The following is a 15090-nucleotide window of genomic DNA, read 5'->3' on the forward strand; positions in this document are numbered from 1 at the left end:
TTCGGGCGATCGCCCGAAGGGCCGGTTGGTTTGAGGGCCGGCTGATAAAAAAAGTGCCAAAAAAACTAGCTTAAAAAGTGAATGCGAGGCAAAAAAGTATACGCAAGCGTTGATCTGTTTGCCTTGAATTTTCAAAGACTTTGTGGGAATGAATAAATATACACGCAAGTACTCGAGAACCATTAAAATTACGAATTCATTATTGTCACCGCAGCACAGACACACTTCAGGAAACATGTTATTGTTATATTTTCTCTTGACGGTATTTCCTTTTTGGCGACATACTATACTGTAGCACCCCTGTTTCAATGCGATACATAAGATTTTAACCTGCCCTGGTGACCTTTTACTTAGCTTTTGCTTCAAGCTGGTCATGTTTTTGCCTAAGCACAAGCTATTGCTTAAGGAGGCTGTTGATAGTACACTTACAGAAACAGTAAAATGACTATAAAATGAAATCCATGCAATGTAGCTCCTTAAAATTTAGCACACATTTGATTCTCCTTGTTTGAAATATTTTGAGCAAAAATTTTGAGCAAAAATTTGAATGGTTTCCATGCAAACATAAGAAAAAGAGTATCAAATTGCAATGATTTAGTGCAGATATCTAAGCTGAATAAAACAATATAAATGTGAAATTTTGCACAAACATCAATTATACCATTAGGAATGCAATAAGTAGAAGAAATTTAGATTTTTCAATTTTGGGGGCAAAATACTCCGAAAAAGACTGTTTTCATGGCAACTACCACCAACTGTGACAGATTTCAAAATCCTCTACTTATTGCATAGTTTAATCTTTACTACATATATTCCAAAAGTTTCAGCTGGTTTCACAAAACAGCTTGAAAAATACAAATGTTTTTGTAACAGAAGTGCTGAAATTTCATGTTTTGAGAAAAACGCCATTAAAAATAAAGTTGTAAATCTTGGCAAAGTTTGGCCTTTGCAAGTAAAATTGGTTACTTGGCTTAATTTTTCATTACAGGTGCTTGAAGCTTACTCCTTACTGCAAAAATATCTTCAATTAATCTACAAATCAAGCATACTTTCTTGCTTCAGTTTATCTTTTCTTCTTTCTCTCTACGGTAACAAAAATGTCTTTTTCATCACAAAATGTTATATTAGGGACTTCTGTTTGCTTTGTCACTGAATAAGGTCTTTTCCTGCTCTGCTTCTTTTTGGTACATTTCTCAACCTCTGGTTCAACTTCTAAACCAAAAGCACCTGGTTTATAGAAGGTTTCACTTGGCTTTCCTTGAATCTTTTTTTTTCATTCGTAATTCTTTTCTGCGTGCTTTGAATTCTGCGCTAGACTTCCTTTTCATATTCTCTATTCTTCTTTTGTTCTCCTTTCGAAAAAATTTAAGGGTTTGAGAACCTAAGTCTGTTACCCCCAGACTCTGCATCAGCAGTGCTTTGAATGCAGTACCTGTATTAAAAACAGATACAGCTTCACATACAGCAATTGTCACTCTTTTTATACCACATTACTTTGTCTTAGGGCATCGATTTGTCCAAAGTTGACCATTCAGGTTTTGTGTCGACTCTCATTTCGGTTTTGTGTAAGGCCCCTTAAACATCTCTTTAATAGTTCATCCTGGGATAATCTATCAAAAATTGGTTTCAACTCTTCATGAAAAACGGCAGGAAGTCGATTCTCTTGATTGTTTTCGCCATCACCAAAAATCTTCTCTCTCCAATACTTGCACCATGTTGCTCCATCCTGTGGGCAGTACTGGTGCTGCTGCGCAAGAGAAAGTTTTTCTGACTTTACCATGTGGTGCTGAATTGCCATTATGCTGTTCTTCATACCATCCTTGTTCCCTGAATTTCTTCTGATAGCCAAACCATAATAGTTTTGAATGCTATCAATTGCAGCTTTTGTCAATCTACCTTTACCCCCGACAGGTTTTCCATCTGGAAGCATTTCTTTCTTCATCCTTCTTTTATATTCCCTGAGTGATGTACCAATTCGCTTTTGGACATGGCCAACACATTCTTCCTTTAAAACTGAGTAATCATCCCCATATTTGACTTGCAATGCCTCCTTTACTTTTCCAAAAGTACTACTGTCCCCATCTCCAATAAACTCTGTATATTTCGAAAACCTTTTTTCAATACTTCTTGTGAATATTTCAATAGCACCATCCACTTCCATGTTTCCTGAAGATCCCTCATGATTAATGTGACAATGTCCTACATGCTTTTGATGCCAATTTTTGTACTTAGCTGTGTCTTTACCATCTTTTTCATGACTTTTACACTCGTGGCAAAATAAGGATTTGATGACATAATCCAGCACTTGACCAGTCCTGACAGATATCACAAAAACTACTCCAACTCTTGATGAGTGGCCTCTCTTCTGCCAAGTTCCATCAACTGTCACTGCAACTTTTGCAATCTTTTTACCATCTTGCATCACTTCAATTTTAGTTGACTTTTCCTCTTCAACTATCTTGAAAAGCTGCTCAGCTGCCTCTGACATAACTTTCTCTGCAATTTTAACTGATTTGCAAGCAAGTTTCTTTATTTGTTGATTGTACGATCTGCTTGACAATGGTGGAGGTAAGCCCATACCTCCACAAAACTTTTCTAGCCCTGCACGGCCCCATTGGTACGATGAAATTACTGACCGTATATTTACTTCTAATGTACTCCTTCCTTTAGTACTAACGTGTTTGCTTGTGGGCTTTCAGCAAGGCCTTCTCTCTTCGTTGCATCCACAACAATTTCAATCTTTGTTCCCTTGTTTTGCTAATTTCAAGCTATTGCTTAATGTAATAAACTTAAAAGTCCAAAAATTAGAAATCTCTAAGCGATTTGCTCTGTATTTGAAGCAATGAAAAAGACATACGTAGAACGGGGGAAGAGCAAGAAGACTTCAATCAAAGGTGGAGCACAGAAATTTCGTGAGGAAAAGCTGCGAGACTTAAAAAGGATTCAGCTACGATACAAAGCTTTTTTATCAAGGAAAAGCCACAAACATAACAAAAAACAGCATGGTCTTGCTCTTGCTTCTTTCAATAACTCATACAAGTTATGGAAAGTTTATTAGGCCTACACTATCATAAGTCAAATGCACCCCCTGCCCAACAGGGGTATGGTGCTACACGATAAAATTTCAACAGGGGTGCCCTTGTTTTCTTTTTGGGGTCAGAAATTGACAAATTGATATTTTTGGGTTGCTGAAATTTCATTGTGGTTTTTCGGAGGATTAGAAAATTATTTGTCACATATGGAGTGTGATAGAAGCCTTCCACTTTAAATATATAAAGAACAGGTTACGTAGTAATTTTTCGCAGCCAAACTTGGAGTCCTTTATGTTAATGTTCTTAGAAAAACACCTGTTAGATGACATCCAGAACGATCACATTATCAACATATAATTTACTGTATTAAGAAACAGAGTCAAACCAATGAGTTAAAATTTTTGTTTATTTACTGTTTAGTCAGCAAATGACATATTTAACATGTTCTGTTAACCAGCATTCATCCATGCACTAAATTACTGAATTTAAAAACTTGTTTTCCTTACAGACTAACATTCATTTGTATTTTCCGAGGAGTTTTTTATTTGCTATTATTGTGGGCCGGTTTGATCAAAATTTGCCCGGGCCAAAATAATTAGCCAGTCCGCCCCTGAGTGTGATCCTCTAAAGGCCGAAAATTTTTAATCGCTGGGAGATTTTTAGATATTCAGCAAAGTTTATCAATGAATTAAATCAATATACTGTACCAAAAATAGGGAAATTCTAAAAAGAGCTGCTTTTTACAGCAAAGTAGACTTGTATTTTTTTATATTCTCATAAAATTTACAATGACAATCAATAACAATACAAAAGCCAAGGGAGCATGGAAATGCATAACAACCCTAAGACTTACACTTAGCATAGAGACACAAATATTACAATAAAAAGCTACAAAAGTGATTGGAGTGGTGTCGCCCATCGTTCCAATAGCGTTGCAGATAGGACAAATACTCACAAAAAGCTATTTTAAAAGGAGATATCAAGTCTACCTATGTTCCTTACTAATCAAACAAATTTGCGCCCAGACATGATGAGTGACACCACACCAATCGTAAAAGGAATAAAATTTACACAAAAGAGAAAATAATTTACACGAGAGAGGTTTTCACGCGAAAGTTGATAACTTATTGGAACCGTTCTGAGGCCTGAATGTATTATAATGATGATTATATACAAATATGACTCGTATTTATAGGAACCTTCGCCTTAAAACTTATTTTCAGGGATTTTGCGTCTGAAGATAACCGTATTAGTAATGGTTTATTGTAGAAATTCTTAACTTTTCCAAATTTTTTTCGAAGAAAGGAAGAAATGTGAGTTTTCCATAATAGACATTTCAGTTCATACTTTCAAAGAATTGCTTGTTAATAATTTTTCGGAGATCACTCCCAAAAGTGCCCCTACTATTAGAGGACCATGGGCTAACTTGTGGGAAAACTGTGAGCCCTAATAGGGAATTCCCCACTGCAAAAGCATGTTGAAAGATCCTCTGTTTGTATGTCTTTCATCGTAGTGCAGAATGTTGATTGCAACCTTCTGCAGAACGATGTCATCTAGGAGTACTGCGCCACGGAAAACACTACGTTTGACCGTTGACGAAATCTTTGAAAAAAAATCTTTATTCTTAGTCAATGACTTAGGAAATAGAGTAAAACTAAAGAATGTGTAAGACCAGGTGCATTATGCTTACCAGTCAGTGATAAAATCATAAGGATTAAAATACTTATATGTTCCCCCAAACAGTTTCCTGTCGTGTTCCATTTTGATGCATTTTAGTCTATATCTTTCTTGGTGATGCTTTTCTGTTAATTCATTAACTATCCTTTCAAAGTTATCATCAAGATCTTGAATCAGTATCTTTGTCTCTCTCTCCAATAAATCATTATCGTGGTAAATACACCCTGCAAATGATAAGATCGTTTTATCATCTGGTATTGGTGAAATGTTCCGCGGAATATCAATTGCACTGTCTGTGTCCATTTTGTTGCATTTTTGCTCTGCAGCATAGTCCATAAAAAAAGGAAACGATTTTTCCAACACAAGTTCATCTGAGTTGCTTTCTGGAAAATTTTGCGAAGACTTTTCTCTAAGCTTCAACGGGTGATCAATCACATTGTCAAAGTTCTGTTTCGATGAGTCAACCCTGCTCGATAAACCGTCTTTCACGGTTTCGTCATCTTTTTCTATTCTTTCTGTAGAAAATTTTTCATCGTTAGATAACAAATCGGTGTTAGAAGTTCCAAGTTGGGCTTCAATTTCAGTTGCTGTTTCACTGCTGAAGGAAGTATTGCCTTGTGACGTAACTCGCAACGATGCATTGCTTCTCTGTATCTCTGTGAAACAAGTACTTCTTGTCACCAGCTGGTCTTTAGATCCATCAAGGTTTACTTGACCATTGTCACTACTGTAGGCCACGACTTTTCGAGCTGCAAAAGAGTCACAACTACAATACAGCAATAGTTTTGAATAAATAAACTTCCTTATATTATCCTAAAGACAAATAAAGCATCCAATAGCTCGGTAGATAATTCTGATGAAGGAAGAATATGAAACAGGGCAGGCGAATTCTGGTATCCAGTAAAGCCTTTTTTACCAACAAAGACTTGAATTTGTAGAGATTCGTAGTGTGCGGATTGCAGAGACCCAGTCCTGGCACTTGGGATAGAAAAGAACCATTGAAGCAAGCCTTGCCTTCAAAGGATCAGATGCCACAGGTTCATTGCCTTTTTAAAACTTGTGAGTCTCATATTGGAAAGAAAGCACTTGCTTCCTGCCCTCCCTACTCTAGATGACACTTATAAAGTAAGCGACACATGTATTAAGCTTACAATGGTAAAATAAATTAGCATCTGAAAAGGGCCACAAATACCAAACTTTGAAGCATAACTTAAACATCTAGGAGCAAGGCTAAGTTCAAACAACTTTTCACTCACGCTGTTTGGCAGCAGTTTTCTGCGCTTTTTTAAATCTTCTGCGTTTCCTGATAGCCTCGTAAATTAGTCCGCAGAAAAACAGGGCCAGAAATATTGCACCGCCTAGTTTTACATATGACTGCATTATCTGCGACTCCCAGCTGTAGAATTCTGGTTTGCCCGGCTTGACTTCTATACTTACATTTTCCTTGACATTAAGCATTTTTGCAACATGAGCAGCGTCTATCTGTAAGAATAATAAACAATTTCCACAGTGAGAGAATTTATGTTTTACTTTTTGCCCACATGATACCTACAAGGCTTAAATTTCGACAAAGAGCTAAATAAGCTAAACAACTTTCCTACCCAGCCTTTAAGGTCTGGAACAAATTCCTATTAGTACCAGGGAGCTCTCTAAACAGTGTCTAGTTTAAAAAAGAACTAAAACACATTTGTCGAATTAAAAACCAATGTGAATACGACTCCCTGAAAGAGCTTCACTTATCTTAACCTGTATTTATTTAATTGCATTTGATCTTAAGTTATTATTAACTTGTACTAGCTCAAGGGACTTTGTGAATAAATGTGAATAAATAATAGAAAATCAAACAAATAAAATCAAATAAAAACTCTTACAGTGTCTTCGGAACGAAATTTTTATTTGGGGAGGGGGTCCATTGTTTTGCTCCCGTTCAGTAAACTGTTATAAAGGAAATATAATACAGCTAAGAAATCATTGAGAGGGCTCCAGCTCCCCCCAGCCCCCTCCCTATGCTTCCGACGGCCCTGTCTGACACTCAATGCAAATATAATGCAACTGCTCTAGTTACAATTAAAAATAAACATAAATTGTAGTACCTCTAAGACAGTTTGCATTTGTCGCAATATTGATGACTGTTCTTCTTTAACATACGTTTCAAAGCATTGAAACATCTGCTTAGCATTTCCAGTTGCAAAAACTCCAAGCTCTACACCTAATGGAAGTTGTTTTTTAACTTTGATCTCCTGTTTAGCAAGTTTGGCAGCCCAGATCGTTGAGACACTGGCATCGAGGATGCCATATCTGATTGTTGCATTTCCGACAGCATCCAGCAGGTCAGAGTAACTCGTGAAATTCATATCTACAGAAGTAAAATTAGTTTATTAAAAGGTATTTTATGAAACAGAATGATGAAACACAGCTTCATTCTCTTTCAGAATTTTGCCTCTAGATTGGTTTTGGCATCTACTCATCTACTCGAGATATTGCATCGAGAGTTGGCTCCTACTCAAAACTAAAATGACCTGCTGAAGATTAAATGAAGTCTTTATAAATTTTGTTTAGATCTTTATACTTTTTGCTCTTCAAAAGAAACTGCCAATGCCTACTGATCAGTGGCCAATGCCTGGTTAAAATGCAACCATTGTTTAAACAAAAGTGCAAATCACTTGAAAATTTAAAGATTTCATCTTTTTCGTTGCTTTTACATATTTTCTCATTCTTAACAGGCGTATACATATAAGAAATAACCTGATTATAATTCAGAATACTTTGCAGGATTGATATAATTCAGACCAAAGATGTAAAAGCAAATAAATCGAAATCAGCTAGCTACAACCTACCAATAGACATGCCTTTCTTTCTTGCAACTGCGAATTCCCACGTGTCTAAAACCATTCCAACCTTAGCGAGAAAGAGAATTTTAGACTGATTTTGACTTTGATGGAGTAGTATGAAGTGTGCTTGAACCCAAGAAAAATGCAAAAGGTGAAACGAAGAGAAAAATATGATTCTATATAAGGATATATCTGTGAATCTTTCCAATCCTTCCTTGCTTTATTCAAAGATCATTTTAATGTCTTTCACCGCTACGAAGAAAACTAAGGCAACTCCTTGCCACAAAACTATTGTATTATCAGTCAAGTATCTAGAATTTCAAACATTTTCAAAGATAATTTTTTAGAGAAGCTCTATGGAAAATTCTTTTAGGAGGGACAGGGAGTGAGCTTTATACCTGTGCCCTCCTTTGGCATCAGTGAGTAAAATATCATAACTGCGTTCTTTTGACGCAATCAAGTACTTCACAATATTTCCGATTCGTCTTCGGCTCTGTAAATTATCGAATAGAGTTTTAGAATGTTCAATCTATAAATTCTATGAGACATTTAACTAACCCCAGAAGCTGGTGCGGTTGGTTTGGCCAGCGGATTTTCCGATGAAGTTAGAAATGTCGTCAAAGAGCCGGAGAGAAATCCACAAAGAATGAGCCCAATCAATGACCAGACCATTGAAATTAGTCTTCCAATCACAGATACTGGAGTGAAATCCCCATATCTAAAAATAAAATCAGAAAATAATAGCAAACGTTTTTGAAAGTGCAAGGAATTACCGAACAGATTTGTTTGTGAGCAGTGGTTTATACGACATTTGTTTAGTAGAAGCTATCAATAGATTATATATTCAAGAATGTAATATTTTTATTTATTTAATTAATGAAGATCACCCTGGTGCAAGGATGGCGCAAAGGATAAGGTCGCCGACTGATCCAAGGGTTTGTGGTTCGGGTCACTCATATAAGCAAACTTTTATTTGGATTAAAAGTGTCGTTAGCTCTCTGCGGTTCCAGGTGTATATCAAGGTGTGGTCACATCGAGAAAAAGGACCAGGACACTGCTTGATAAGCAAAGCTTCTCAGTTTCTTAAAAACTATCTTCGAAAACTTGGTATTAACGAAAACAGAAGTTAAGCGTGAAACTCGGAACAGCAACTACACTCGGAAGGATATTTGATAATCAAATCTGAAAAAATATATTGTTAGCTTAAAATTTCTAAAAAGCTTACCAAAAAAGACGAAAGACGAGAGTCTAGCACAATGTACCGACAGAAACAAAAAAATGAGAATAAAAAAATGTATTATATGTATGCTTTGGGCTTTGTCAATATTGTCGTTTTGTGCTTTTCTGAGCTATACCGTGGGCCTTAAAACTAATTGATCGACAAATTTATTGGGCAAACCAGATAGATTTATAGCTAGCTCTTACCCAACTGTTGTGGCAGTGACCCAGCCCCAGTAAAAGCCTTCCAGGAGACCAGATATGCTTGATATTCTGAACTGCCCGGTTCGATACCACGTTTCCTGGAGAAAAACACGTAATGTGCATATAGAGGTCAAGTAAGAAAGAGTGTCTGAAAAATGACTACGATAGAAAGACACCAATTTTAAGGCTCTGTCTTAGAAGAAGTCCCCCTGATTTACATTTCTTTACCCTCTTATAACTTCGATGCCTTGCAGGTGGCACGGTTCCATAGCATATAATTATAGTACCCTATGCTTCCGCCTATCTATGCTAAAATTTCAAACCTTCATGAAAAGGCCGGGGGGGGGGGGCGTTTTGTGTTGTAACTACAATAGGCAGAGTTCCATTTTGAAATATGAAAACATACCCTAAAATTTAAAAATTATCCGAAACCCTATCCCAAAATTTAGATACCATGTGAAATGCATATCTTTAAACTTTATTAAAATTTGAGATTTATACTTAATGCGGGTCCATAATTGAGACAAAATCCTACGACTTAATCTTGATATCCCAAAATTTATTTTCTACTTGAAAAAAGCTACCCCAAAAAAATGGCGCATCCAGTACCAGTGTATGTGGAAGTTAACCCCCCTTCCCTCCACCTCCGGGACATGAGGATGATAAACATGAGCAGGGCTCAACATTACAAGCAAAATTGAATGACTTACTGCAATCCATATGAGGCAACCAGCAGCAAAACAAAACACGACGAACACTATGATAATAGTAAAAAGGCTTGATATTCCAGAGGTTATATTTTGGCCCGTGAGATTTTCCTTTGGTTTCCCTTCCACGACTACAACCGAGCTTGGGCTTACCAAAGAAATGAACTTATATTCATCATTTCGGAAGTCCGGTTTCATCACGGGAAACAAAAACTCTGTATCTACAGTCATCGTACTCGTCAAGTGATCTAGATTGGTCTTTTCTGCAGGCTTTCCCAGCCCGTCTAGTGTGTAGTCAATTGTTGCATTTCCTTTTATATTCAATCCCATGCACCTCCCGGAGCAGTGATGTAAAGCAGCAGAAAGGATCTTTGGGATAATGCCGTTAGGGACTGGTGATAAAGCATTTCGCGCTACTAATGGAGGATACTGATACCAGGAAGAACGCATCCTGGTGTTGGCTATTTTGCATGTCTCTGTGGGGAAACAAAGATAAAAACGTAGATAGATACATACACACAGATTTTACAAAATACCATTTTGATACTTATGGCTCAAACCAACACAAAGCAATTTCAAAAAGGGAACAAAAGGACAGATGTGTTTAAACTGATCATTACAGAAACAGTCAGTCTCAATAACCATGACTAGGGGTCTCTTATGTGCTCAACAACAAATTTTTTATTTTGATATTTTTAGTCCTATCAATATTTTAGCTAATAATTGTGGGTCTGTTACTTTTCTTTGTGCTTTTAGATGAATCTTGATAGCTGCAAATGATTGTGCTGGTATATAAAAAGTTTGGGTGACTCTCTTGGTTAACTAATGTTTGGCCAAAATCTGAAAAGTTTAAGGATGAGATACAGAAGTAGCACCGATCCCTTTTTCTCTCCGCTTTTACATCAAGTCAGCAAGAAGGATTAAAAATTTTGAAATGATGAAAAATCTGCAAAGTTAATTGTATGCATCCTTATAAAATTTATTTTAGATGGACAAACAAAGATGGAAAAAAAGATCACTCACCAACATACGTTGTTTTGCTGTCTGGTCCTTCTCCAACACCAGTGAAAGCCCTGATCTTCAGTGCGTATTTATAATATGGCAGAAGGTTGCGGAAGTTGTAATGGGTTGTCTGCGGTGACACTTTCCTTGTAATGGAAATAACCTGGCTTTGAGGTAGCTTGACACCACCAATACTGTGTGAGGTGAGGACAATGGTGTACCCCAACGGTACACCGTTCCAGAACTCTTTGGGCAACGGGAGCCATGTTGCATTGATTTCAGATGGATGCATGAAGCTCAAAGCTGTCAGGTTCTCTGGTGGTTTCGAAGGAACTGCAAGAAAACGAAGCCAGTTGTTGAGCTTAACTGTTTAGCTGGAATACAGAGCTGGTACTTATAGAGCTGGTACAAGAAGGCTTAGACGAGATGCGCCGGAGGAGCACGCATAGACTTGCATCGGAGGAACTGTACCGGGAGGATGTGGAGCAATGAAATGAGTAGGGTGTGGAGGAGGTAAAGGAAGGAGGAGAGAAAACTTTGCGCCTATCCCCAGAGTCTAGTGCGGAAAAAATAACGGGTTTTACTTCTCCACCGTCTTTTGCTAGAGCTTTTTATCTGGGACCACTTTTACGAATTTGCTTGAAAATTGAGTTTTTAAAATTCATTTAGAGTATAAAATCGGACGTGATTTGCCGCTTTGTGAAAGCTATTTAATTTCAAAATGAGTTCTTTTTGTATTGTTTCGTCTTCTGTTTGTGGCTGCTTGCATTTTAAATTTGTAGCCGGACGCAAGAAATCATTTATAGCTTGTTAAGAATCAACAGTACATTCACTCTAGTGACTCACTGTATTCTCCTGTCTTTGCATGTACTGGCAAGCTTCTTACACCAACTCCCTGTGACGTAAACGCAGCGACCTGCACAGTGTACCAGTCAAATATCTTGAGATGAGAAATTTCCAGAAACTCATTTTCAGCTACTTGAGTCTCATTGAACTCGTTCGCTGAACTATGGTTGCCATATTGGTAATACACCACATAGCCAGCGATGGCACCATGTGCATAGGCAGGCAACAAATGTTTCCATTTTACCATCAGTGCTGTGTATGTGGTGGCACTGGCCGTAACATTAATAGGGGACATGGCTGGAACTAAGAGGGAAAAAGTTTATATACATTTAACTATGATAGATGTAAATGTTTATAGCAGTCAGGTTAAAACTATGGGTTCCTGTAGAAGGGCCTAGGCAAATGACATTAATAGCGAAACCTCATCTAGTAAAAACTTGTGAGGCTCTGCAGATTCCACCAGGATTCTGAGCAACTCTGCCAAATCCATTAGGATTCAAGGTAATGCTACAGATTCCATTAGGATCCCGAGCAGCTCTATAAACTGTATCAGGACCCAGATCAATCGTAATCGAGATTCCATCGGGATCCAAGTTAATACTACAGATTACATCGGGATCCTGAGGAGCTCTGCAGATTCTATCAGGATCTCTGGGAACCCCACAGATTTCAACGGGATCCCGAGCAGTTCTACAGACTGTATCGGGATTCAGATCAATTGTATGGATTCCATCGGGATTCCATTCTATTAGGATCCCAAGAAACTCTGCAAAGTCCATTAGAATCCCGAGTAACTTTACCGAATCTATCAGGGTCCCGAATAAATCTGCAGATTGCATCCCGATCACGAGCAATTTGACTGTCTTTATGAGTGCATAATAAAAAATTGCATTCAAATGTCTGTAGAATGAATGAAACAAATAGGCCAGCAATGAAACAGTAAAGCTTTTTTTACACTTCCAGTATGAGACATCAATAGCACCAGAAAAATAGTAATACTGTTGTGACTTTCTAGAAAGGAAAATGTCATTTCTCTCGAGCCTCCATTGATGCTTCAGGTAGCGAGGGAATTTGGAGTTGATAATAATTCAAATATACCTAAATAAGAAATGTGATTTGTTGTTTCGAGAAAGACAAAAGCTTACTTGTTTCCATGGTAAAAACATATATGGGATCGCTGATGGGTCCATCGTAGAGTGTGACAGCCAAAACTTGTACACTGTAATTTGTATATCCTTGCAGATTTTGGAGCTTCACTTCTAACTGATTCGGGCCCAAAGTGATGTTTTTCCTTATGAAAAAGAAAATTAAAACACTATCAATGTGAACTGGATTTGGCAAACCTTAGATCCATGGTATCAGATTCTGACATAGCTAATTCTGCATATATGACAAACTGCGTTAACTTACTGATCCATCTCTAAGTGCTCAGAAATCACAGCGCGTCGCTTTCTTGCCTTCTTGACAACTAGATGGCTAACAAAGTCACTCGCCGTGTACACTGTTTTGTATATGACCTTGTATGCTCTGATGACTCCTTTAACTTTGTCTGCCAGTGGCTTTCTCCACTTGATGACGCATGATGTTTCGTTCACTACAACTGGCGTCAGGTTACCTGGGGCAATATACGGTGCTGCAAAAAACCGATTTGTAAAAGATTTGAATTGGAGAATAATAGTTCTAGATAGTCAACTTAGGGGGACCAGAGTTACAACCAGGGGCGCAAAATCTAAGAGAAACCCATACCCTTCCACAATTTTTAAAAACAAATTTAAAAAGTTAACATAAAATGGGTCTAGTCAATAGTGTCTTTGTTGAAAAATCTATTTTGTCAAAGTACCCTCAATTAATGTGACTCCAAACTTATCAACACCTTGATGATCCTAGCTGCAATAACTAGACAGCCATTAATGCTGGCTTGCAATATATTACGTAATAGATCGAAGCAATTTGTTAAGATATTTAAAAATGAATAAACAAAATAAAAATTCAATGTTTCTCGTTAACGGTGATTGATAAGCAATAACCGCTTTTACTGAGATTGATAGTTGAATCTTGTATATAGATGACTTAGTCTCTTGTTGAATCTTGTATGTAGATGACTTAGTCTCTTAGAAAAGTTGAATCTTGTATGTACGATAATTACTAAAACAATAGGATTACCGTCTTCAGCAGTGATGACAACAATATCATTGGCAAAGTTGCCATTCCCTTTTATTGTGAATCCAGCAATGCGAAGGGTATAGTTTGTATATGCTGTCAGGTTTGAGATTATAGTTGATAACGAATTCTTGCCGTTAACAACAGAGCTGTTCCACATGTTTACGTCTGCATTAGTTTCTCGATACAAAATTGTGTAGCCCAAAGGAACTCCTTGCCAGTCATCTTTGGGTATTATTGACCAGTTTAGTTGCAAGTCGTACGAACTGATGTTGACTCCGCTAAAATTTGGGGGCCCAGTGCGTGGAACTAAAATGAAAGAATATACATAGCATATTCTTATCTCAAATTTTTGTGATACAGCTAGGTGATATCTAACAGAAGATAACTCGAAAATAAGGATTGTGTCATTTTCAATGCCATCCAGGCATTTTAAGACAAGGATAGAAAGTTCTTGAAGTAATTTTGACTTGTAAATTGTGTTTAAAAAGTTGGCGATTATGTTTATTAATTAACCATCAAAGCTTTTAAAACACTGTGACTTGAAGAAAAGATTAAATAAATTGTCATTTCCTTTTATTTTCCAAGGGCTTTATACTATCTGATTGATTAAGAAATATATTGTAAAAGTTTGGTTACATTGTGATATACATGTTACAAGAAAATTACAACCATACAATATTCTCTATTGAAAAATGCAGCTACCTCACTTTTTTGCTGAAGTATGACGATAATGCTGTGAAATCAAGGATAATTGTGGAAAAGCTGCTGTAAAAATTTGCTAACTTGTCAAGAGCCCCCAAACTACACCCCCCCACCCCAAAGTATGTTCTCGCGATATTACTGCACTTAAAGAGCGTGTACAGAAACTGCGAAAGATAAATTATGGCTCGAAGATAATTGAACTTTGTTAACTTAAGATAAGAATAATAATAAATATACGATGCAAAAATAACAATTCAACGCACCATACTCGTCAGTCAAACAGAATACAGGTGGGCCTCTCGGTCCCATGCCTTTTGATGTCGAGGCTGCTATTTCAAAGCTGTGGTTCTGAAAAGGCTTCAGATTTGTAATTTCTTTGTTGGTCATACTAGATTCTACCGTAAAATGTCCTTCATCGCCTGTCTTGAGGTTCTTATAGAAGAGTGAGTAAGCAGTAAGCTGCCCCAGTCTGTATTGAGTTTCAAGTGGGGACCACACAGCATTTATTGAGAATGCACTTGTGTTGTGCGCTGTACACGGAGGGCCTTGTAAAGGTACTGAGAAAAAAGGCGAGATATTAATGTGAAACATCAAATTACAGAGAAATAGACATCTTTCAGGAATTGAAGCTAGTTCAAAAAACTTTGCCAATTCATTATAAGAATTGTTGTTAAAAGCGCAAAAGCTGTTGTCAAAGGCAATAGATAG

At 37.2% G+C, this 15090-nt stretch overlaps 1 protein-coding gene across 2 annotated transcripts in view; it reads right to left on the minus strand.

Moving 5' to 3' along the window:
• Positions 1 to 2480: 2480 nt before the first annotated feature.
• The window catches only part of LOC135680962 (uncharacterized), a 30359-nt gene continuing 17749 nt past the window's right edge, over positions 2481 to 15090 (minus strand). For both annotated transcript variants that reach the window (XM_089113587.1, XM_089113588.1), the window contains exons 13-25: positions 14646 to 14939; positions 13681 to 13986; positions 12928 to 13150; positions 12663 to 12808; positions 11518 to 11820; positions 10693 to 11004; positions 9673 to 10145; positions 8966 to 9060; positions 8099 to 8258; positions 7547 to 7607; positions 6803 to 7065; positions 5966 to 6191; positions 2481 to 5458 (exon numbers count right to left, since the gene is read on the minus strand). In XM_089113587.1, coding sequence (XP_088969713.1) covers positions 4719 to 5458; positions 5966 to 6191; positions 6803 to 7065; positions 7547 to 7607; positions 8099 to 8258; positions 8966 to 9060; positions 9673 to 10145; positions 10693 to 11004; positions 11518 to 11820; positions 12663 to 12808; positions 12928 to 13150; positions 13681 to 13986; positions 14646 to 14939 — 3602 coding nt within the window. In that variant the 3' untranslated portion in view covers positions 2481 to 4718. The remainder of the gene's footprint in view (positions 5459 to 5965; positions 6192 to 6802; positions 7066 to 7546; positions 7608 to 8098; positions 8259 to 8965; positions 9061 to 9672; positions 10146 to 10692; positions 11005 to 11517; positions 11821 to 12662; positions 12809 to 12927; positions 13151 to 13680; positions 13987 to 14645; positions 14940 to 15090) is intronic.

The sequence above is a fragment of the Rhopilema esculentum genome, chromosome 18, assembly GCF_057945365.1.
Source record: "Rhopilema esculentum isolate cy_ngs chromosome 18, ASM5794536v1, whole genome shotgun sequence".
Lineage (NCBI taxonomy): Eukaryota > Metazoa > Cnidaria > Scyphozoa > Rhizostomeae > Rhizostomatidae > Rhopilema > Rhopilema esculentum.